This window comes from Festucalex cinctus, chromosome 17, assembly GCF_051991245.1.
Source record: "Festucalex cinctus isolate MCC-2025b chromosome 17, RoL_Fcin_1.0, whole genome shotgun sequence".
Lineage (NCBI taxonomy): Eukaryota > Metazoa > Chordata > Actinopteri > Syngnathiformes > Syngnathidae > Festucalex > Festucalex cinctus.
This window is the reverse complement of record NC_135427.1, coordinates 8,575,732-8,597,784: the sequence shown is the minus strand read 5'-3', so window position 1 is coordinate 8,597,784 and position 22,053 is coordinate 8,575,732. Positions and strand designations below refer to the sequence as shown.

The following is a 22,053-nucleotide window of genomic DNA, read 5'->3' as shown; positions in this document are numbered from 1 at the left end:
AACGTATAAATACGTTCTATTTTAAATATTACCATGCTCACAAAGATGTAATTATACGTTTTGGCTCTGATGCAACCTCTGAACTGAAGAGAATGCTTGAAGCAATGGTAGTTATTACAAAAACGGCCAGCAGGTGGCAGCAGAGTATAAGAGACCAAAAAGCTCTTTTCCTCTTTATTTTAAACAGATGTGTGAATAATGATGAAACTTAGCCATATTCTAATGCTAATTGATGCAAAATGGAAACAGCTAGAAATACACTTTTTTTTTTTTCCTGATGAAAGAAGAGACTTTAATCTTTCTTTTGGTAGGTTCCATGTTTTAAAACAATAGGACACAATGTGCTATGGGCCTTGCAAAATCAGTCAAAATCCAGTAAAACTGTGAAAATGTCCTGGGAGTGAATGACTTAACAAAAAAACAAAAAAAATGATACTCCATAAATTATTTCGAGGGCCCCGAAGCTGTCGCTCGCAGACCCCTGTGGGCCCCTTGATCTCAGTTTGAGAAACTGCATGTCTGCATTACGAAAAAAAATTATGCAAAACACGGTCTGTTAAGAAAAAGTTGTGTCTGTACCCTCGTGTCGACGAGAGCGAGACCAAGACCGCGCTCGTCACGCTCGAGCTCCAAACTGAAGATCTCGTCGTTGTTGTCGTCAAAATGGTTGCTCATCTCTTCGGCCTCCTCTTCCTCTTCCTCGATGAGTTCAAAAATCCTTTTCATGCTGGTGTAATCTTGGTCAAAATGGTCGTCTTTCAGCGCAGATAGGCATTCGAACATTAAACCGCCTGAGGAGAAAATAATTGAAGGTTTCGCTTTGACGATATCGTCGAACAAGTGTGACGATTTAAGCCCTAAACTACCTTCATCGTGTGTACCACCATCAGGGGACCAGGGATGTGTGTCTTGGTCTTTAAGCACATGAACAGGATCTATAATGAGAGGCGTGTTGGGCGGGGTGAGGAGACAGGAGGGGTCCAGTGCTGACCTCCTCATGTCAACGCTCTCCGTCTCTCTTGTCTGCAGCTGGAGATTCCGAAGCTTCTGGGACAAGAGGAGGGCGCCGCAGGAGCTGAACTCATCCGGGTACTGGATGGGGGAGCGGCGGGACGGTGATGGCAGAGGCTGGACGCTTGTCTGAGGTAATTGCACTGGCGTTGCAGCCATTGTCTCCTGTCTGGATTTGGCCTTCATGGTGATACTCTGAAATACAAATTGTATTAGAACATGGGAAGGACAATTAACATAAAATGATATATAATACATGGACGTACCACAAAAAAAATTGACAAAGTTACAGCAGTTTTAATGTTGAAAGGTAGAAATCCCTAGTTTGGAGAAAAAAAGGGGTTTTGGTACTTGCAACTTTCAAATGTCCATAGCAACCAGTACCTTAGGAAAAAGATAAGAACCTGAAATTTTCAGGAACTGTTATTCAAATATCAATGGATTGTCAATTCCAATATCATCGTCCGAGATTTAAACGCTTTCAATGTTTTGGAAGTTTGACCTGAAATCAGCCTCAACTTTGAAGATCACGTTCAGCTTACAATTCATTTTCTGAGGCATCAGCCAAAGTTTGCTTATTTTATTGTTGCTCTTTGTGGTATTTTCTTGTGTAAATCAGGTCATATTACCACGGTGGGAAATTTGATTTCATAATTTTGTGTCACTTAAAAGATTATTTGCCATGTGTTGTGGCCTGTGCAACTGCCCAAAGCCAGCTGAGATAGGCTCCAGCAACCCCCGTGACCCTTGTGAGGAATAAGCGGTCAAGAAAATGGATGTGGCCTGTGATAAGTACATTATTGATAACATCATGAAATGTGATGTCTCAAATGCTTTTGGTCACATGAAGAAAATGAAAATGTTTTGTTTGTTTGTTTGTTTGTTTGTGCACCGTGGCTGCTCCCCTGCCAGACTTCTGGCAGGACAGGCTACAGATAGTTTACTATACGGGTATGCTGATCTGACAGAACACCGGGCTTCCTGTGTGGAGTTTTCACGTTCATCGCCAAAAAATCACGTTTTCATCTAGACAAACATCCATTTGCACTCACATTTGTGGGAGGAAGCCAGAGTTACTTAGAGAAAATCCAGGCAAATGCGGAGGGCACATACAAACTCCACACAGGAAGGAGCTGAAATTCAAACCCGGAATCTCGCAAGTGTGAGGCCGACCAGACGAGAACACCCGTTGCTGCCTTACTGTTTGACAGTAGTCATAAAATGTGTTGCCGTTTACCTGGTTGGGACCGGCATCCGTGACCCCATGGGACTTGAAATTCGAGAGGTTGAAAATGAATACTTTGAGCTTATTCAAATGTTCAACCAAGCTGGAATCTTTCACTGCCCTTCCCGCCATAAACTGGTAATCCTCATCCGGTAGCACAAGAGGATGGTGGCTGTCGAAACTCTGCAGGATGTCCTCTGAGAATGCAAGCGACGATACAGAACATCCAGAACAAAATGAAGACATTACCGAAGAGAATCAGCGAACCGAAATGGCGTTTTGACGCTCACCGGTTCTGCGTGCTTCCGTTTGATCTCGGCCGCATGGAGTCCATGTGTGCCTGGTGGGACATGTCGGGCTGTAAAGACTGAGCAGGTGGTTCAGTTGGGCTGCGTTCAGGGCGGGGAAGTCCGATCGTAACGAGGCCCAAGAGGTCTGCACACAATTAATACCTGAATACCGAATCTTGGAACATTTCAGCAAAAGATTGGACAGACATGAATTGTGGAAAAAGGCAGAATAAGTTGCCTTTAATTAACTCATTTGCTCCCAGTAACGTGTAAATACATTTTTTTAAATGTTTTAAGTGTCCCAAAGACGTATTTATACGTTGTTTTTTTTATGCTAGAGCATACATAAGGCTTTGATGCAGCCTCTCAACTGCAAAGAACGGTTGCAGAAATAGCAGTTATTACACAAACGGCCAGCAGGTGGCAGCAGAGCAAAGGAGATCAACCAGGGTCATCGAGAAAAAAAAGCTCACAATTTTAAATCGATTTGTGAAAACTGATGAAACTTAGCTCTCTGCTAATGCTAATTGCTGCAAAACGGAAACAGATAGAAACAGACTTTTTTTTCTTGATAAAAGAAGAGACTTTAATCTTTCTTTTGATAGGTTACTTGCTGTTATAGCAATTGAACACAATATTCTGTGGGCCTTGCAAAATCAGTCAAAATTCAGTAAAACAGTCGGGAGCGAACGGGATTGCGAAATGTGAAAATGGCGGCGAGTGAATGAGTTAACCATCTCCTTGTAAGTGTGCATCTTTTCACCTGGAGTAAAATCTTTCTTGGCGTGGTCAGAAGATTGATAGCCGACGAAAGTGTGCGCGTGTGCTCGAAAGCCAGTTCTCCCAATCCGCTCGTCTGGGACCAGTTCAGGAGCAAGTCCAAATTGGTCCGTATGCGAATGCCCGTAGACCGCTGATAGAAATCTGGCTCCGAGCCTGCAAACACATCAGGAAAAAGTCCTCTTTTGAAAATAGGTCACGACATAAATAGGGACGATTTATTGAGCTCCATTTTTTATTGCCAGGCTGGCTGTAATATTTAATAGCTCATCTGTCTTTGATACAAATATGACAAAATGCGTATGATGTCAGCATGAAAAACAAAAATCCAACCAAAATGAAGGCAAAGGTTGGAGATATTTTACAACATTTTTCAACATCAACAGTGGAATTGATTGTATCAAATGGTATTTAGAGACAAATAAATAAAGTATATCGATAGTGGTTGCATTCCAGTAGGGAAATGTTTGTAAGCGTGTCAACTACCACACGCTAGCTTTCTCCTGAGCAATTCAGCTGCAGGCGTTGAAGTATGCACATATTTTGGCTCTATGTACCCTGTCTGGGTTCTCCCTGCTGCTGCAGTAAAACAAAACTTGTAGTAAATGTGATTTATCATTGTTTGTTATCATTCTTCAATATAATATCCTGTCGCATGTTTGCTCTTTCATCCATCTGCTGTGACACTCTTTTCTCAGTTATGTTTTTGAGATAAAAAAAAATAATCATAAAAAAAATAAAAAAGTGCTAGAGATAAAGTTAAAAAAACAACAACTAATATTTGTTGAGGGCGCTATGAGTGACTTTCGGGACAGCACGTGCGCCATGTTGACAATAATATGTCGACCACATTAACACATCTTTTAAACATTAGCTGCCCATAATCGACTGTCACCATTAAAAGGCGCACGCGTATGATTGCGGGTGTTTTCACACGTGTTCCCATTCAAAAGTCCACAAAAAACTCGAGACTGACTCGTCAGCATTTTGTTGCGCGTCCACAGAAAAGTTGGCAATGTGAACAAAAGGCATCATCAGATTCACTTGGTATTGCGCAGTCTGACTACTGTATCGACTTGATCGACTGATCTCATCAGACTCCAAGTGGAGGGTTCAGTTTTGTCACTCGACGGGGATGGGGGGGTTGGTGTTATTTAAAAAAGGTCACAATATTGTAAAAAACAGAAAAAAAGAGCTCATGCTAAAAAAAAGCACAATATTGTGCTTTTGTACATAACAGCAATGCATATAAGCCACCTACAACCTCTAATAACAATATCGAGGCACTTTCTTGCTAATGCAAGCACACGATCGCTTCACAAGCAAATTCGGTTCCCTTCATCTGAAAATTAGCATCGATTTGAAACATAGAAAGCCAAAACATCCCTAATGCTGTAACACTGTTGTAAACCCTGCCACACTTTGGCTTCAGCCACAGGTTCTTCTAGTCAACTGAAAGTCGCTTGTTTAGATTAGCTTCGCTCAGGTTTAGCTTGCTAGCTTATTTATTTGTAAATCGAGTATTTGTTTTGACTTTGCTACGCAACAAGCAATTTGATGGCGTACGAGCGTGTCGGCTACCTCTCTCCATGAGCAAGTTGAAGAGTGACGCGTTGATGAAGTAGAAGAGGAAGGCAAAGAGCTGTGAGGAAATCTCGGGGTGGAGCTGACAGTCCAACAGTAGTCTCTGGGTCTCGGACAGGACCTCCAAAACCTGCTGGACTTGATCGGGGACCGTCAGCCCGTTGCTGCTCAGGACCGGATCACCTTGGCCGGTCAGAGGGCGACTCTCGAGACCCTCCTTGAATGGGTTGCAGTCCAGAAATCCCGGCAGGATGGGGTGAAGGACCTGGTAGGAAAGAATCAGTCAAGTCAGCTCATACCAGTGGTGGACAATGTAACAATGTTAATAAAAAGTTAAGTCAACCCAAAACATTTCTTTTCTTAACAACAAAATCCAGCAGTTTTTAATCAATAACAGAAGGCGGACATTTTGCCACTTCATCATCGCAGTTGCTCGGGTCTCAGTTAACGACCAATCGCAGCTCAGCTTCTTAAAACAGGTGAGCTGTGATTGGTCGCTGTGATTGGTCGCTGTCTGAGCACTGAGCAACTCTGATGTCATCTTCAGTCGACAGAAAGTGGCAAAATGTCGGGACCTCAGTATTAGTTTGTTATTTTTTTAAATGTGCTTTGTTATACTTTTTAAATGTGTTTTACTTGAGCACAATATTAAAAAAAAAGTTAGTTTCAGTATTAGTTTTTATTTTATTTTTTTAAATGTGTATTACTTGTGCGCAATATTTAAAAACGGCATGGGAGCGACGTCATCTTTTGGTGCTTTTCTATTGGCTGCTGCTAGATGACGTCACTTCTGTGTGACATACTTTCAAACGTCATTATCCCGGTTGATATCAAAATAAATCTACTAAAAATCACACCAAAGACTAACACGAAGTACATTTTTTGCTATAATTATGGTTTTAGCTAGTTTTTTTAAATATTAAAATGTAATTGCAGTTAGTTTTCGTTTTTTTTTGTTTTTTTTTTTTAAAAAAAAGCATTTTCGTTTGTATTTTATTTCGTTAACAAAATTGTTTTTTGAATTTCAGTTTGTTATTTCGTTAGTTTTAGTTAACTAAAATGACCTTTAATAGCATCTGTGTTTTTTGACACCCTCCCTTCTTACTTTGACCATCTCCAAACATTTTTCTTTTATTTGAACTGAGTCAAATGCCATTTTTGAGCATACGTCGCGGGCCACTAAAAAAAAAAAATGGAAGGCGGGCCGCAAATGGCCCCCGGGCCGTATTTTGGACACTACTGGTATATATCATATTATTGAAATGTTTAAAGTTGACTTCCCCTTTCAAATGAACTTTTGTGAAGGGATCAGCGTCTTAAGGCAGATTAAAGACCACCCACGTTGCCCTCACTTAACATGACTCTTTGAACACGGGGCACATTATTGATGGAAGATTACATGAACAAAACCAGAAAATCAGCAAAAAAAAATGAGGGTGTTTTCTTCTCTCTCTGTCAGCTAAAAGGTCCTTGCTACCCCAATGGACAATGACAGCTCTGTTTAGGCTAATTGTACGCAGACATCCCCTTTCCTTTCCTTTCCTTCCCTTTCCCCACAACTCTCGCTTTTAACGCCCACCAAGGCCGGCACCGGCACTCGATCCACATTCCAAAAAAAAAAAGCTGAATATGGCGCTCATGTGGGCTTGGCGCTGTGCTGCAACAAGACTGCTGAGCGAAGAGTTGTGAAGGAATCCGCCCTGAGCGGATCATTTTACTTTGACTGTGAAAGGCCAGCGTAGGCGGGGAAACGCTGAACACAAACGACAGGATGGAAGTCGACAGCCACATCTCGCATCGCACACCAGACGAGGGAAACGGGGGAAAACGCCGTGTTTTCTGGTTGGAAAATGGAGAATTCAACTAAGCTCGATGCTTGATTTTTTTACCGCGTTCAGCCAGAGACCTGTATTGTCTCACGAGTCAAAAGCGTGCGTTCGTCATAAACGGGCAAATAAACAAGTCTTGCCCGCAAGTCTGTGGAAAAATGTGCATATCCATCAACAAAATGTCTTCAAGTTGAAATAGCTTGTCATTAATGGCGTCTGTTGTTTTTCCACGCTGCAGCAACATTCACCACATCGAAACGTTGTGTATAAAATATAAGCATTCTGCCTCTTCTTATTTGTGGAAATACAAAATTTATTTCACCGCGACATCTGAAAACAACTGAAAATAGGCCAGACTGGCTCGTACTCGCTCGTGAGGGAGTCTTGACACTGCACTTAACTCGTTTGCTCCCAATAACGTGTAAATACGTTTTTTTTAAAAATGTTTTAAGTGTCCCAAAGACGTATTTATACGTTTTTTTAATGCTAGATAGAGCATACAGAAGGCTTTGATGCAGCCTCTCAACTGCAAAGAACGGTTGCAAAAACGGTAGTTATTACACAAAAGGCCAGCAGGTGGCAGCAGAGCAAAGTAGATCAACCAGGGCCATGTCGAAAAAAAGCTCAATTACTTACAATTTTAAATAGATTTGTGAAAACTGATGTAACTTAGCTCTCTTCTAATGCTAATTGCTGCAAAACAGATACAGATAGAAACATACTTTTTTTTCCTGATGAAAGAAGATACTTTAATCTTTCTTTTGGTAGGTTCCATGCTTTTATAGCCATAGAACACAATATTCTGTGGGCCTTGCAAAATCAGTCAAAATCCAGTAAAACAGCCGCGAGCGAACGGGATTGCGAAATGTGAAAATGGCGGCGAGTGAATGAGTTAATCATTAGGCCACAATCGAGAGGCCTTTGCTTGACATCGGAGACTTCATCGCATTCCTCACTAATTCTGTTTGGCAATAGAGGAGGCGTGATGAGATGACAAGCATGATGGATGATGGATGACGAGCTGGCACAACCAGTGCAATCATTCTTCATAAACAAGTTTTATCCCTCACTTCTTTTAGTCCGGGGACAAAAAAAACAAAGCAAAAAAAAAAAAAAAACGTACCTTGGTGATGTAGTACACGCACTGCTGGAAGGTAAGCATGATGACCTCCTCCAAGGCTGCCATTGTTTCTTCACTGGCCGAGCGCACACAGGACAGCTGGAATTCCAGCAGGTCTAAAAAAAAGAATCAACAACTACACTGAACAAAAATAGAGCAACAGTTTTGTTTTTGCTGCATAAACCACCTTTAATCTCTAATAACAATATTGAGGCACTTACTTGCTTACGCAAGCACACATTGATGGCTTCACAAGCAAATTTGGTTCCCCTTCATCTGACAATTAGCACAGATTTTAAACACCGAAGGCCAAAACATCCCTCATGAAAATTAAATTGCACTAATAAATTTGCCACTAGAGGGTGCTAGAACTGCACAAATGGAAATCAACATGACTTTTTTTTTTTTTAACAGATGTGTTTCTTTTAAATATTGTGAACATGACGACAACGATATTGTGTCGGTTCTAATATCACGATATCGCCCTTATCGTGACATCCCTAATTGAGACAGCATGATCGTGCAGGTGTGCCTTAGGCTGCCCACAACAAAAGTTGTGCCGTTTTATATGACTGACCTAATTTGTCCGCATCCTCTCCTTCTTCATTCTCTTCGCTCGTTCTCCACTCCAAGATGACAGGCAGCTGATACTGGACGAACTGGAGCATCTCCAGGCTGTTTGACAGCCACACCACTAGGGGCAACAGTCTTGAGATTACGTCCGTATTGCTGAAAAGGGCCCAGCACATCCAGGTATGAGATTTCAACAGGAGGAGTTCTGTAGTATGGAGTAGGAATAAATGGGCTTACACTTCCTTCTGAAACGCAGCAAGATCCTTCGTTTGCTCCTGTATTGGAAATGATACAAAACAAAGTCATAAAAATAAATACATCTTGGTATGGGGAACCAGTAGAAAGTCATTTTGAGAGGTATAATGGTGACCATTTCTCCGGCTCTTTTTAAGTGTTTGCCCCTCCCCAATCTAACTCGGAAAATGGTTGGGCCACCCGTTGCAAATGTCAAACCTGCTCAGTATTTATGACAGTAAATTCTGATGTGTGTGGTCCACAACGAGTTCGGGAGAGTCACAGACGTGTTTGTTTGCGACGTGAAATGGAACGATAGCGTATTGGGATTAACTGTTAGCTTAGCTTTTTCCGTTTCTTCTACTACTACTTGTTCCTTTGAATTTTTCAGCAAGTTCGTCTTGATACTCCACCAGACGTGTTTTTTTCACCATTGTCAGAAATATCGTTTTGTGTGTGCGTGGCGTGAAGCGAGATCCAGATTTTTTTTTTAATCTATCTCAGGCGGCGGCCATTTTGCCACTTGCTGTTGACTGAAAATGACTTGACAGTTGCTTCGAGCCTCAGGTAACAACCAATCACAGCTCACTGAGTTTGTTCATGTGACGCTTTCACCTGTTTTCTGAGTTTGGTCATGTGACAATTCGCAAGCTGAGCCACGATTGGTCGCCTGAGCCTCGAGACACTATGATGTCATTTTCAGTTGACAGCAAGTGGTAAAATGGCCGCCCCCGGGCTCTGGGCGGGAGGAGTGGAACCGTCGCTTGCCTTCGGAGCCGGTTGATGTGAGTTCGATTCCCCGCTTGAGAGACCACGTTTGTTTGTGTGAGTGAGTGTAAAATAAAAAATAAAAAAAAAAGGGGAAAAAATGGCTGCTCCCCTGAGATGGATTAAAAACAGGTGGATTTTGCTTCTTAATTCATATTTCATTATTGTAAAGAACATTTTTGACTTTTTCTTTAATGGGATACCTGACTCATCGAGCCATTTTTCAACAATAAGAAGATAATATTTTGTCCACAATTAATGCGATAACGTCATTATTTTTCATGAAAAATTACTATCTTTAAAAAATAAATTTTCCACTTGCTGTCAACTGATGATGACGACGACATCACCCATGCTGAGGAAAGAGGTAACGACCAATCACGGCTCAGTTTGCTGACAGTTTGTGGTTGGTCGTGATCTATTGCCTCAGCGCAGTGGAAAAAAAACAATTGTTCATGAAAATAATGAAGTAATCAAATTAATTGTGGACAAAATATGAACTATTTACTGCTGAAAATGTCTCAATGAGTCAAATATTCAAATATATGGCATCTATCGCATCGATTTCATGACATTGAATAATATGAATCAAAACAATCCAGCACTACTCACCCAAACAGTACTTTGAATTTGACTTGCAATAAGCAGTAGGAGCCGTCGCAGGTCCGAGGTGCGAAAACGTGACGCTGAATACTGAACGCACAAGCACAGCAGAAACGCGACGCTCAGCGACGATCCTTCTTTGACGCCGCCGCCGATTGCAACGATTTGCTTGACGACGCAAAGCTCGTCGCCGGTTTGGTAGTTCAAACTCAGGCAGTGACCTTCTGGCGATTTCAGAAACGGAGGGCTTCGCCGCTGGCGCTTTTTGGTGGGCGGGCTTGGCAGGTCGCCGCAGGTGTTGCAGAGTATCACGTCGCTTGCCTGGCTTGTTGTATGCACAGACGCGGCGTCGGGAAACGACCAGCGGGGAGGAGACAAGTTGGGCTCCGGAGCAGTTATGTTTACTTCCTTTTTTTACAAAAAAGAAACAGCAATGAATCATAAATGATATTATGATAGTTACAGTGCCAAAATATGACGTGAGAGTATTTGTTTACGTCGACTACCTTGTGCATCAGCGGATCTTTAAATAGAAACAGGTAGCTTTGTCCCAGCCCAATGACATCACCAGGGCAAAGTTGTACTTTCTCTTTTAAGACGTTGCCGTTCCTTGTGAGCAGCGCGTCGGGGAAGGGGCACAGCGTGGTTGCTCCACCGGCACTATTGCGTTGAAAAATGCAATGTTTTGGTAAAATATCTTCAGCGAGGACGAAAATGTCCGCCTGTGAGAGATCCCTGTTGTCATTCTGTCGCCCCATTACGATGCTTGGACTCATAAGGAGGTAGATGACAAAGTCCTACGGAGAAAAACAGTACAAGATGGAAGAACACTGTTACACCTTGGGGGGGGGGGGGGTCAAACATGAGGCCCGTGGGCCGGATCAGGCCCACAAAGGGGTTTAATCCGGCCCACGAGACGACTTTGTAAAGTAAAAAAAATAAAATAAAAAATTGTAATGTCGGACTAACTAATCAGCCAAACACAATCCATCCATCCATTTTCTTGACCGCTTATTCCTCACAAGGGTCATGAGGGGTGCTGGAGCCTATCTCAGCTGGCCTTGTGCAGTAGGCTGGGTACACCCTGAACTGGTTACCAGCCAATCGGAGGGCACCAGCCACAATCAAATATATACATTTTGTAATTTCATGAGCAGTCCTCAGATGAGTAATGTAACTTGGTCATAATTTTACACACAACTTAAAGTTATGGTTTGTTTAAAAAAATAAAATAAATAAATAAATCATAGACCAACATAAACGTGTTAAATACGAAACAAATTAAATTACTGTTAACACAAATATATTTGACAGGGATTAACATCCTTATAACTTCATTAACTGTGCCACACAATGCATTCTGGGAACGATATATATGCAAAACAGGTAGATTTAACACATCCGGAACTCATACAAAGCAAAGTGTTGCCGTGTTTCATTTGCATTCGTGTTATTTTTTTTAAACAGTAGATTACAGTTGAGCTCCGTAATTCAGGGCTGGCCGGAAAAAAAAAAAAATCGCAAAAATCTGCGTACAATTGACGGCAATTGTTTTTAAGTTATATACACCATTATTTTACCGATTCGGCCCACTTTGTAATATATTTTCCTCCATCCAAATAAATACATTTCTCAAATGTGATGAATTGATCATGTTTATTAGGGTTGCAGGTAGTCTGGAGATGATCACAGTTGGCACTTCCTCCTATCATATAACACCGGTTTGCTCAATAGGAATTATAATTCCAGACTTGATCCAAACCTGAGTAGATAAACATTTTTTATTTATTTTTTTTCTTCCCCACAGTGAGTACCAAAGCCAACAAGCATGCGCCGGGATTATGTTTGACTTTGTGCTCGTGACGCCTACGTCCTCGTACATTTCTGATTTCACATGATGAAATATGGAGCAAATAAACCCCTTAACCTTTTTTTTTTTTTTCCAGAGAACCTGGTCTCTAAATGACTTCAGCGGCAGTTGCGAATGTGCCCAAATATGTTGGCCTGCACGTGTAGAGCTGTTAAAAAAAAAATCCAACTAATCAGACAGGAAGCAGTACCACAGTTGCGTTTTATAGCTTCCTGATCAGTGTTCACTTGACAGTTTTTCTTCTGACAGTTTTGCGCTCATGTTTATTTTCTCTTCGGAGAACATTGCCATCCTGTTTCGTTTTCCAAATAGGGAAGAATGTATGTCATGCAGTAGACACAATATTGTACGTTATTTTCCTGGTCGTTTCAATTGATGGCGCAAAACTAGATACAACATGAAAAGTTGAAGTGATAAAGACAGATTTATTTGGATTATTGTTGTAATCTTAATTTACGATTTACTGATTTATATATCATCATTTGCCACTAGTTGGCATATATACAGTTCTCATAAATTTACATACTTCTAGGACAAAGGTCTCCAAATCGGGTCTTCCAAGACACCTGAATCAAATGATCAGCTCATCGCAATTCGATAATTTCAAAAACAAAACAAAAAACATTCAGACCCACTTTAGTGTCAAATATAGTTATAGTATACCAGAATAATAATAATACTTGAAAAACTAAGTTTTAAAAGTTTCCTAACTAAATCGTGATATTAAAACTGCCACAATATTGTCATCGTCATGTTCACAATATGCAGTTATAGCACCCTCCGGTGGCTAGTTTATTAGTGCAATTTAATTTTCATTTGGGATGTTTTGGCCTTCTATGTTTTAAATTTGTGCTAATTGTCAGATGAAGGTAATATGCTGGTGAAGCGAGTCAACATGTGCGCGTGCATTAACAAAGTAAGCGCCTCAATATTGTTATTAGAGAATGTAGATGGTTTATATGCATTGCTGTTATGTACAAAAGCACAGCTTTTTTTTTTGTATGAGCTCTTTTTAAATTTCCTGACATCATAGCACACCAGCAAAAACTGAAATTTGCCAACACAAGTTCTGCTCACAGCCACTCAGAGAGAGAAAAAAAAATGCGTTACAAATTTTGCATACGTGTGCAAATAGCTGAGGGAAGCATGAGTGTGTTATTGCATGCGATACCTGTACAAGGCTGCGGCCGTGTAGCAGCAGCAGGTACGGACAGTCGTGAGGCGGGTGAATGGAGTACTGTGTGGTGTTATCGTCGCTGCTTTCCGTCTCCTCCCTCTCAGACTCCTCCCCTTCCCGCTCACCTCTCGGCCTGGGCGGACAGACGGTCTCTGTTTTTGCCTGAACTGCAAGTTCAGCGTCAGCGGCGGCGGCTTCTGGGCACTCGTGGGCCTCCGCTAAAGTTCCATCCAAGGACACGCTTTGATCCGCATCCTCTTTGGGCCGTGAATCGCCATTCATGAGGTCCATCTCACTTTTACTCCTCCATAGTTTCTGGGTTCGACTCATTGTTTTCTCTACGAAGGTGGAGTTGACTCTGGAGCGACTCTTCTGCAGCTTTCGGGCCTGAGCGTTGATCCCTATCGGGGAGGTGGATAAACAAATACAGGAATTCGCTTGGGCAACCTGCGCAAATAACCTGCTATATAAAAACATTCGGGACCCAGCTAATGGGATGCAGCGATAAGGCAACACCTGTTTTTTTTTCCTGCCGTTTAATGCATGTGTACGCGTGATCGTGTAACGTGCCAACGCTCGAGTCAACCCAGATAGTCCGCACGCAGGAAGCAGACGTCAGTGGAAAAGAAAGGCAGAGCTCACGGAAAACCGAAAGTGATCACCCACACTGATACAGAAGGGCTATCGTCGCATGCCGTGCCAGCGGCAGAAGCAAAACGGCAAACAGGACGCACTCATACTCGGTCACCACAGCTGTGTCAACTGAAGCCAGTGTTTCCAGTACAAATGATGTGGTGCTACGAATGTCTCTGGAAACTTTTCTATGGCATCGTGCTTTTGTGCAAGTGGAGAATTTTTTTCCAGGCAAAACGTCTGGACTATTTATTTATTTATTTATTTTTTCAAACAGAGGGTGTTAGTTAAAACTACAATTTCTGTAGTTTTCATTAACTCATTCACTCGCCGCCATTTTCACATTTCGCAATCCCGTTCGCTCCCGGCTGTTTTACTGGATTTGGACTGATTTTGCAAGGCCCACAGAATATCGTGTTCAATTGCTATAAAAACATGGAACCTACCAAAAGAAAAAGATTAAAGTCTCTTCTTTTGTCAAGAAAAAAAAAAAGGATATTTCTATCTGTTTCCGTTTTGCAGCAATTAGCATTCGAAGAGAGCCAAGTTTCATCAGTTTTCACAAATCTTTTTAACATTCTAAGTAATTTAGCTTTTTTTTCTACATGGCCCTAGTTGATCTCCTTTGCTCTGCTGCCACCTGCTGGCCATTTGTGCAATAACTACCATTTCTGCAACCATTCTTTGCAGTTGAGAGGCTGCATCAAAGCCTTCGGTATGCTCTAGCCAGCGTAAAAAAAAAAAGACATAAAAAACATATAAATACGTCTTTGGGACACTAAAAAACTTATTTACACGTTATTGGGAGCAAATGAGTTACATTCAGAGTGTTAAAACATTTGTGCAGAATAAAATGCAACACCAAATTTGAAACAAAAGGAAGAAAAACATTAAATGCACTTTAATGCAAGAGGTGTGGTTGTCTGGAAAAACGAAGCGAAACTTTGCACGAACTCTAAAACTAGATGTACTGCATTATGGATAGTGCTTTATTTTAAAGCCAAGACTGTTGAGCAGCGTGCACGAGGAAATAATAAGCGTCAGTCAGCCTACCAGCAGTGACGGTGTCTTTTTCTCTGGACGTCTGTTCCTCCACCAGGCTTCTCCGCTGGATTTCAAAGCGTCTCGCGAGGCCCTCCCTTGGTTTCCATAGCGACTGCAGGAGGAGCGGCTTCTCGTTGTCGCCCACAACTCTGAATCCTTCCGTTTTCCACTGGCGCTCGCCAAAGGAACCGATCGTGTCGCACAGAACATAAGAACTTGCTTCGTCTTTTCCAAGGCCGTACCTGGGATGACGTGGAAAGGAAAACAATCGGCACGGGGGGGAAAAGAATGGTGGAGGGGGGCCGCAATTTTTCATCAATGCTAATGTGGGGCTACAAACAACCTTGTACTTCCTAACCAGGTGTATGACAAAATTCTAAATTTGTAGAAAATATGTGCTCTCAATGTATTTCATTTTTTCATACTACATTTGCCAAAGAATGCAAAAAAGATTCACTAGGTTTGTGACAAGCAACAAAATAAACACATACTGTGACCACCCAAAAAAATGCAAAGGGCTCTCTTGCATGACAATTACCATTTAAAGAAGATACAAAACTGCTGAACAGCAAGCAAACCATCAGTAAATACAAAAACTCACTTTGTGCATTTCTCTCTCTCTCTCTCATAAAAATCGATTTACTCAAAATTTTAATACTATTGAAGTACTGTTTGTCATTCATGTCATTTTATATATATGCCAAAAAATATTAGGCCTATTTACATTGTAGTAAAGAGCAGTATAAGACCTGGTGCAAGTGCAACTAAGTCTGCCATCTAGTGGCAAATGGTGATATTGTAACATAAAACAATACAGTGGAACATGGGCGATCGGCACCGAATAGCAAAAACGTGCATAATTGACACCCCTTGAAATGCGTTGGTGGTGGTGGTGGTGGGGGGGGGGATCCTCCAAAAAGAGCCCCCCCCCCCCAAAAAAAAAGAAAGAAAGAAAAACAATAAAAACATTGTTTTCAAAAATATTCTTAGCAAAAAACTGCAAACAATGCCAAGCCGGGAGTATTCAGATTTTTATTTTATTTTATTCTATTTATTTATTTTTGACCAAGGGGCCCCTCACAGGGTGGTCGCGGGCTACATGTGGCCGCCAGTTGACCACACCTGAATGAATTATCTTCCAAAAGGTTGAAGTAACACTTGATTGCCATCTGCTAACAGTTCTTGTTGCTCTAACAAAAATCAGCAACATTCATTATCATCTTTCTTGTGTGTTCACACATAAGAATTAAGAATACTAAAATGCTAAAAACCTGTAGGCTGCAGTTCATCAAATATTCCAAATCCAAACATATCAGAGGTTTACCTGTGTCCTTCAACCTTTGAGGTTTCATTTTCTTTTAGCTAAACAGTTACATTGCGAACATGCTAACGTTGCTAACTTGCGTTCATCATTCAGTTACATTTTTGGGGTCTGAAATCCAAGCAAAGACTAACAGACGTTTTTTTTCCCTCTCTCTCTCTCCGGGGAGAATTCCTGCCAACACTGGCCGTCTTTCACACAACGCTGTGGTTTGCGCTCCACTTTTTTTTTTTTCAGAGCTATGAAATTGACTACGTATTTGGCACATGTGCACACTTGTGTGCACAACGCTGCGATTATAACGCAAACGGACACAACATCTAGTCGACTGTTTCTTGAGCCGGCTTATTAAGTATAAACACATGTGCATACCCGGCTGCTTTCATATACCAGATTGTTTGTAGCGAAATAAGGAGGAAGCGTGGACAAACAATCGCACAAAACACACATATGGCTAACAGACAGCTAGCTAAATGATAGCACGTTCCCTCACCTTTCAAGGGCCTCTTTGACCAGCTCTTTCGCACTGGAATGTGTCGTGGCCAAGACACTCTTGTAGTGAGCTCCTTTACAAAGTTCGCTTCCGAAAATCTTCAGGATTCCGGGAGCACTCAACTGATTTGACAGCTCCGAGGGGTCGTCCGCAATTTCTGCGTCCGTCACAATCGCTGAATGCAACAAGAAGAAAACATAATACGAACGTGTTTATGGGATGTATTTTTCTACATTTAAGGAAGGAATATCAACACTTTTTAGTGCACTATTTTTTTTTTATAACAGTTCTTTATTTGATAGATTATGAATACCATCATTATATTATGTATGGATTGCGTATTGGCTGGGGGCGGGCCAAAATATACAAAATATATTCTTTATACATGACCACTTTGGAATGAGTGTGGAATAAAATTAGGACAGCATGAAAGTAAGAAAAGAAAAGTCAGCCAATCAGGTGAAAGTATGCTTCTTGTGAAGGAACTCTTGTGTCTAAAGAAAGAAACTTTACAGCGTGCCAAAATAAAATCAATAAAAAGCCTTTCATGCTTTTTTTTTTTTTTTCCCGCTCGAGTTTCCATAATGTGAGTCAAAGTGTCCCTGCAACTCATGTGGGACTCAACATGAGATAAACGAGCAAACTGTAACAGCTGTTGGCACTCCATTTACCATGATGCAACATTCGATCCTTTCAAACTATGCCCAAAAATCGTCTTGCCTTTCTTTTGTTCTGGTGCAAAATTGTAGTTTACTAATCCCAGGATGAGATCAGTCTGATGACTGCTTGTGTTTTGGGTTTTTTTCCCAACTTTGCAAAGCTTCTCAAGAAGGCATTATGCCCCATGACTTGCATCATAAAATGGGCTGTAAAAATGACTCACATTTGCACCTATGGGCAATTCATTTAGATCAGGGGTGTCCAAACTTTTTCATTTGAGGGCCACATACAGAAAATCAGAAGGACGCAAGGGCCACATCGTGTTATGAAGAGAAATTGCATTTAGTCATAAAAATTGTGCAAATAATTTATTTGTGCTTTTCCATATTTAGAAAAATGCTACAGTATATAAACCAATTTATTTGTAATATGGCAATAGGGTTATTATTATAGCTTTGGAATTTTTCATTTGAGTTTTTGTTTAGTTTTGAGTTTTGTTTTTTTAAATTTAGTTAGTTTTAATTAGTTTTCAGGGTGGTTCTGTTAGTTTTTTTTTATTAGTTTTAGTTATTTAATAAATGTGTAGTTTTAGTTTAGTTAGTTTCAGTATTAGTTTTAGTTTTTTTGTTTTTTTAATGTGTATTACTTATTTTTTATTCTGTTTGTTTTATTTTAGTTTTGTAAACATAAAATGTAGTTTCAGTTAGTTTTCCTTTTTTAACAAGCATCTTTGTTTTTATTTTATTTTGTTAACGATGTTTGTTTTTTTTTTTTTATTGGAGTTTTTTCGCTAGTTTTAGTTAACTAAAATAAACTTTAATAGCACCTGTGTTTTTCGACACCCTCCCTTCTTATTTTGACCATCTCCAAACATTTTTGTTTTGTTTATATATTTAGTCAAATGCCATTTTTAGCATATGTCACTAAAAAGTGGACGGCGGGCCGCAAATGGCCCCCGGGCCGTAGTTTGGACACCCCTGATTTAGAGACTTCACACAAGCAAGGGAAGACAATGAAAACTACACAATGAGACTCAAACCGAGAACCTCTCAACTGTGAAGCAGTTGTTCTAACCATTCCACCACAATACGAGCTGCTTTCAAATATCTCAAAATAAACGATCTGAACTGATGCGCTCGCCAGTATGTTTCTGGACATTAACATGGGAAGAAAATGAAAGGATTTACTGACCGCTTCCTTTCCCGATTTGGGTCGACATGGCCGTGGACGGCGAGCCGCGGAGGAAGACTCCCGAGAGGCGGTTGGTGTGGTGACGGATGCGGCTTTTGCCAGGCTGTCTGAAAGCCACAGCCTCGGCTGACCTGCCGGTGGACGAACTGCCGGCAGACGAACTCGACCTGAATAATCAAACGGGAAAAGGTGGACTGATGAAAAAGAATCCAGTTAAGTCAACAATAATAATTACAAATAATAAACAATAATAACAAGTAATTAGGTCTATAAATGAGTGTTTCTACATACAGTACAAGCCTGCCTTCTCCTTCACCATTCCTCTCTCAGCTCTTGGTTTACTTGAATGGAAAAAAATTAAGTGTTGGCGCAGGACTGAGCAAGCCTGTAAGCTTCTTAACATAGTGTGGTTCAAAGGTTTTCTGCTTACATATAAAACAGCTCACATTTGTGGGGAAAAAAAAAAAAATAAAGTTAAATACCGAGATGAAGCGTTCACATAAAAGGTTCTGAATAGGGGTGACAGACGATTACAATTTTTAATCGTAATTAATCGCACGACTTCAATAGTTAACTCGCGATTAATCGCAAAATGTTATGTCTAAATGTACATTCAAATGTATAATAAAATATTTTTTTGAAGTTTTGGATGAATACGATTATATGAAATAAATGGTGATAATGTGTATGTGGGAAAAAAAAAGTTTTAGGTCTTTGAGTTCATATCATAAAAAGATGGGAGCAAAAACAAAAGTGCTGTGTTTCTATTTTTGTTGAATATAATTCTCAAGATGCAGAACATTACTGTCATTTTCCACATATTCTCTCTCTCTTTTTTTTTAATTTAAAGCCTGCAACATATTTGAAAACATGCAAAAATCGAGGTAACAAAAAGACTGTGAAAGTCAACAAATACAAAATGAAGTCCTAATAAACAATTGGACCCCAGCTAAATAAATAAATAAACAAACAAACTTACCGAAGGGATCCATCACTGGACTTTCTTGCGAGTCTTCCAAGGCGTCTTTTCAGAGAAGATGTGGAAGATGTCGACGAACCCCTCTGTGGAAGAGATTGTAATTCCTCCGCGTTTCTTCGACTCATCTCTGATCAAGGTCAAATTAATGTCCCGACTCGCTTGAAAATCCGCGCGGCGGGTTGCATAATAACGTCCTTTGAGAGCTCGGCTTCATTCCGGAGATGTTTCACGCGGGACGAGCGACACGACGGCGCTCATCTTCGACTCTCTGCCTGCAGATGTTCCCCCCCCCCACCCACACTCTCATCCAGCTGTTGGAGCAGGCGAATTCTGTTCTAGGTTGTGTCCAAACTCTGACGCTCTGAAAGGTTTTTAAAGTGAATCACAGGCAAAAAAAAAAAGTGCAATCTGTTAACAAAATGTAGTCGTGATATGATTTGAATTATTAACGAACCTGCTGTCCAGATGTGCGTCCGCGGCGCAGCACTTTGGGGATGCCAATTGTGAGCACATAGCGCACACACACACGTAGCCTGCACACAAACACATGCACGCCCATCCAAAATAAAAAAAAAAAAAAAAAGTTCAAAATGAGACAATCCTCTAAAGTGGGCGGAGCTTGTTTATAACTGCGTGAACGTTTTTTTTTTTTAAGCTATAGCATGTCATACGAGGGTTGTGAAAAGTGAGGCTCGGAAATAATTGGAAACAACACAATCATTTCAAGCGACGGCAACACCTGCTGACACGTGAAGGTAATATGGATGTATATCGCGAAATATAAGAAAGAATAAAATCACACATTTTTAAATTCAGAAGTAAGCTAAAGTTGGTAGTGTTAAAGCGCTACAATTAGTGAACTACAAAAAAAAAAAACAGTATGGGCACGTGTCACCTACACAACAGTAATAAAATGGAAAAGATGAAGCATTTACAATGTAAAGTACAGTATTTATTATTGCGTCTATGTCGCCATCTAGTGGCCAATTTGTACATGTCCCCAGCCACGTCATTATGTTTTTTTTTTGTTTTTGTTTTTTGGGGGGGGGGTTTTTCAAAAAAAATTATTTTGCAGTATTCCAGTTACTTCACAAAGATTGTGGAATGTCAAAATAAAAGTGATTGGACAATATTTTTTTTTATTTTTTTTTTCCCTGGTAGTCAGGAGGTTAAGTAAATATCTTTTCAATCCTAAGATTCTAATCTTAGTATATGTAGATTTTGTTAAACATCCTGCTTTGAATTGACTTTGTGAATCTAATAACATCCTGAGTAAATCCTCTCCTTCCCTGCATGAGAAGATTCCTTCCTGTACTGTTGATCTCCTGTTGAGTTAGTTTTCTGTCATGTGAACGATATAAACGACACTGATTGCATCAACCATTCAGATTTTATTAAGTAATACGGGGGTTATAAATGATGTTTACAGATTAAATTGTTAACACAGGGTATGATTTCATATGTAAGTTCTTTGGTCCAGTGCTTGATGTTAAGGGAAACTACAAATAGCCCTGTGACTATTCTACTTTTTGAAATATTGTTCTACTAGCCTGCAAATAAATGAGCTAATATTTTGCTAGTTGAATCCAGTGCAATAAAGCTTTAATTGCAGCTTTGCTGTTGGTTGATAGTTTCTCTAAACCACCACTGTGTGATTGTGCAACATTAATCATTCTGGTGGTGCCGTTTGTCTATGTGAGAAAATGGTTGAGTGCCAGTGTGTGTTATGTGCGTGACGGTGGTTGAAAAGAAAAAAAAAGAAAAAAAATTTAAAAAAAAAAGAAAAAAAAAGAGAGGAGGAGGAAAAGGAGGGGGCCAAAATAAGCTCACGCCCTTTACTGACATCTGAACTGAGACTTTCCATTTCTCAGCCCGTGATCTACTTTGTGAAAGAGGAGTCGGCAGTCGGCTATTGGGAAAGAGCGGAAGCAGAGCCGCCGTTTCCTGGCGCTGGTTCGGTCGCTCGGTAAAACCGAGGCACATCCAGTACCCGTCTGTCTGTCTGTCTGTCCGTCTGCCTGACGAGTTGTCGGGCATGCGACCGTTTAACCGGCGTCGATTCACGTAAAGAGGGTACGAGAGGAAAAGCTGGTTGCTAAGCTGCCTAGTCACGAAAAGGAGGGAAAAAAAAAAAAAAAAAAAAAGTTCTCCGGTGGTTTACTTGCCGGTGTCCTCCCGAGGCGGACGGAGATGGAGCGGCTGTGCGGACCAGAGCTTCCCTTCTGGGTAAGTTTGCTACATGAAACAGCGATGCTCAGTTGTCCGTACACGGACAATACACTAGTTTGGCTTCATTCAACTTTGTGTACGTTTCACCTTAGGCTAATACACGCCGTATGGTTTGAAAGCGTTTATTTGTTTGTTTTCTTTGTTGGCAGCCATTCAGATCAGGAAGGACCAGAGCTAACTTACTTACTCGATCTCGATAAGCTCCCTGCTGTCAGAATGAATTGCATGTTGTGGTTTGCTCTCTAAATGCAGCTGTGCTTTTACTCTTTAGAACCCAAAGGACGCATGTTAAACTGCATATTGCTGTAAATTAGTTATATAAACATTGTTGCCAAAGTTAACGTGCAACTCAAGAAATTACGTTTTTATTACTAATGAAAAATATACATATTTTTTTTTCACATGGGGCAAAATAATCAGGTGCAATGAAGACATATAG

The 22,053-nt window shown here is 40.7% G+C and overlaps 2 protein-coding genes and 1 long non-coding RNA gene across 11 annotated transcripts in view; 2 read left to right on the top strand and 1 right to left on the bottom strand.

Annotated features, from left to right (window-relative positions):
- Positions 1-15,008, top strand: part of LOC144005115 (uncharacterized) — a 22,331-nt gene extending 7,323 nt beyond the window's left edge. For all 3 annotated transcript variants that reach the window (XR_013279502.1, XR_013279501.1, XR_013279500.1), the window contains 3 exons: positions 1,030-1,145; positions 8,473-8,592; positions 14,797-15,008. This is a non-coding gene — a long non-coding RNA (uncharacterized LOC144005115). The remainder of the gene's footprint in view (positions 1-1,029; positions 1,146-8,472; positions 8,593-14,796) is intronic.
- The window catches only part of radil2b (Ras association and DIL domains 2b), a 22,828-nt gene extending 775 nt beyond the window's left edge, over positions 1-22,053 (bottom strand). Inside the window, exons 1-18 of the mRNA XM_077503040.1 lie at positions 21,798-22,053; positions 19,840-19,918; positions 19,386-19,468; positions 18,407-18,573; positions 16,556-16,730; positions 14,751-14,983; positions 13,059-13,465; positions 10,524-10,814; positions 10,027-10,425; positions 8,650-8,687; positions 8,417-8,568; positions 7,843-7,955; positions 4,888-5,155; positions 3,290-3,462; positions 2,527-2,671; positions 2,249-2,433; positions 867-1,206; positions 580-791 (exon numbers count right to left, since the gene is read on the bottom strand). Of these exons, the coding sequence (XP_077359166.1) occupies positions 580-791; positions 867-1,206; positions 2,249-2,433; positions 2,527-2,671; positions 3,290-3,462; positions 4,888-5,155; positions 7,843-7,955; positions 8,417-8,568; positions 8,650-8,687; positions 10,027-10,425; positions 10,524-10,814; positions 13,059-13,465; positions 14,751-14,983; positions 16,556-16,730; positions 18,407-18,573; positions 19,386-19,468; positions 19,840-19,918; positions 21,798-21,841 (3,504 nt within the window). The 5' untranslated portion in view covers positions 21,842-22,053. The remainder of the gene's footprint in view (positions 1-579; positions 792-866; positions 1,207-2,248; positions 2,434-2,526; positions 2,672-3,289; positions 3,463-4,887; positions 5,156-7,842; positions 7,956-8,416; positions 8,569-8,649; positions 8,688-10,026; positions 10,426-10,523; positions 10,815-13,058; positions 13,466-14,750; positions 14,984-16,555; positions 16,731-18,406; positions 18,574-19,385; positions 19,469-19,839; positions 19,919-21,797) is intronic.
- abcc3 (ATP-binding cassette, sub-family C (CFTR/MRP), member 3) overlaps positions 21,219-22,053 on the top strand; it is a 30,133-nt gene continuing 29,298 nt past the window's right edge. For 5 of the 7 annotated variants that reach the window (XR_013279496.1, XR_013279499.1, XR_013279498.1 and 2 more), the window contains exon 1: positions 21,219-21,611. Coding sequence is in view for 3 of the 7 variants with exons in the window: in XM_077503038.1 (XP_077359164.1) it covers positions 21,576-21,611 (36 nt within the window). In the remaining 4 variants the exon portion in view is untranslated. The remainder of the gene's footprint in view (positions 21,612-22,053) is intronic. The other 2 variants (XM_077503036.1, XM_077503037.1) reach the window with 2 other exon arrangements.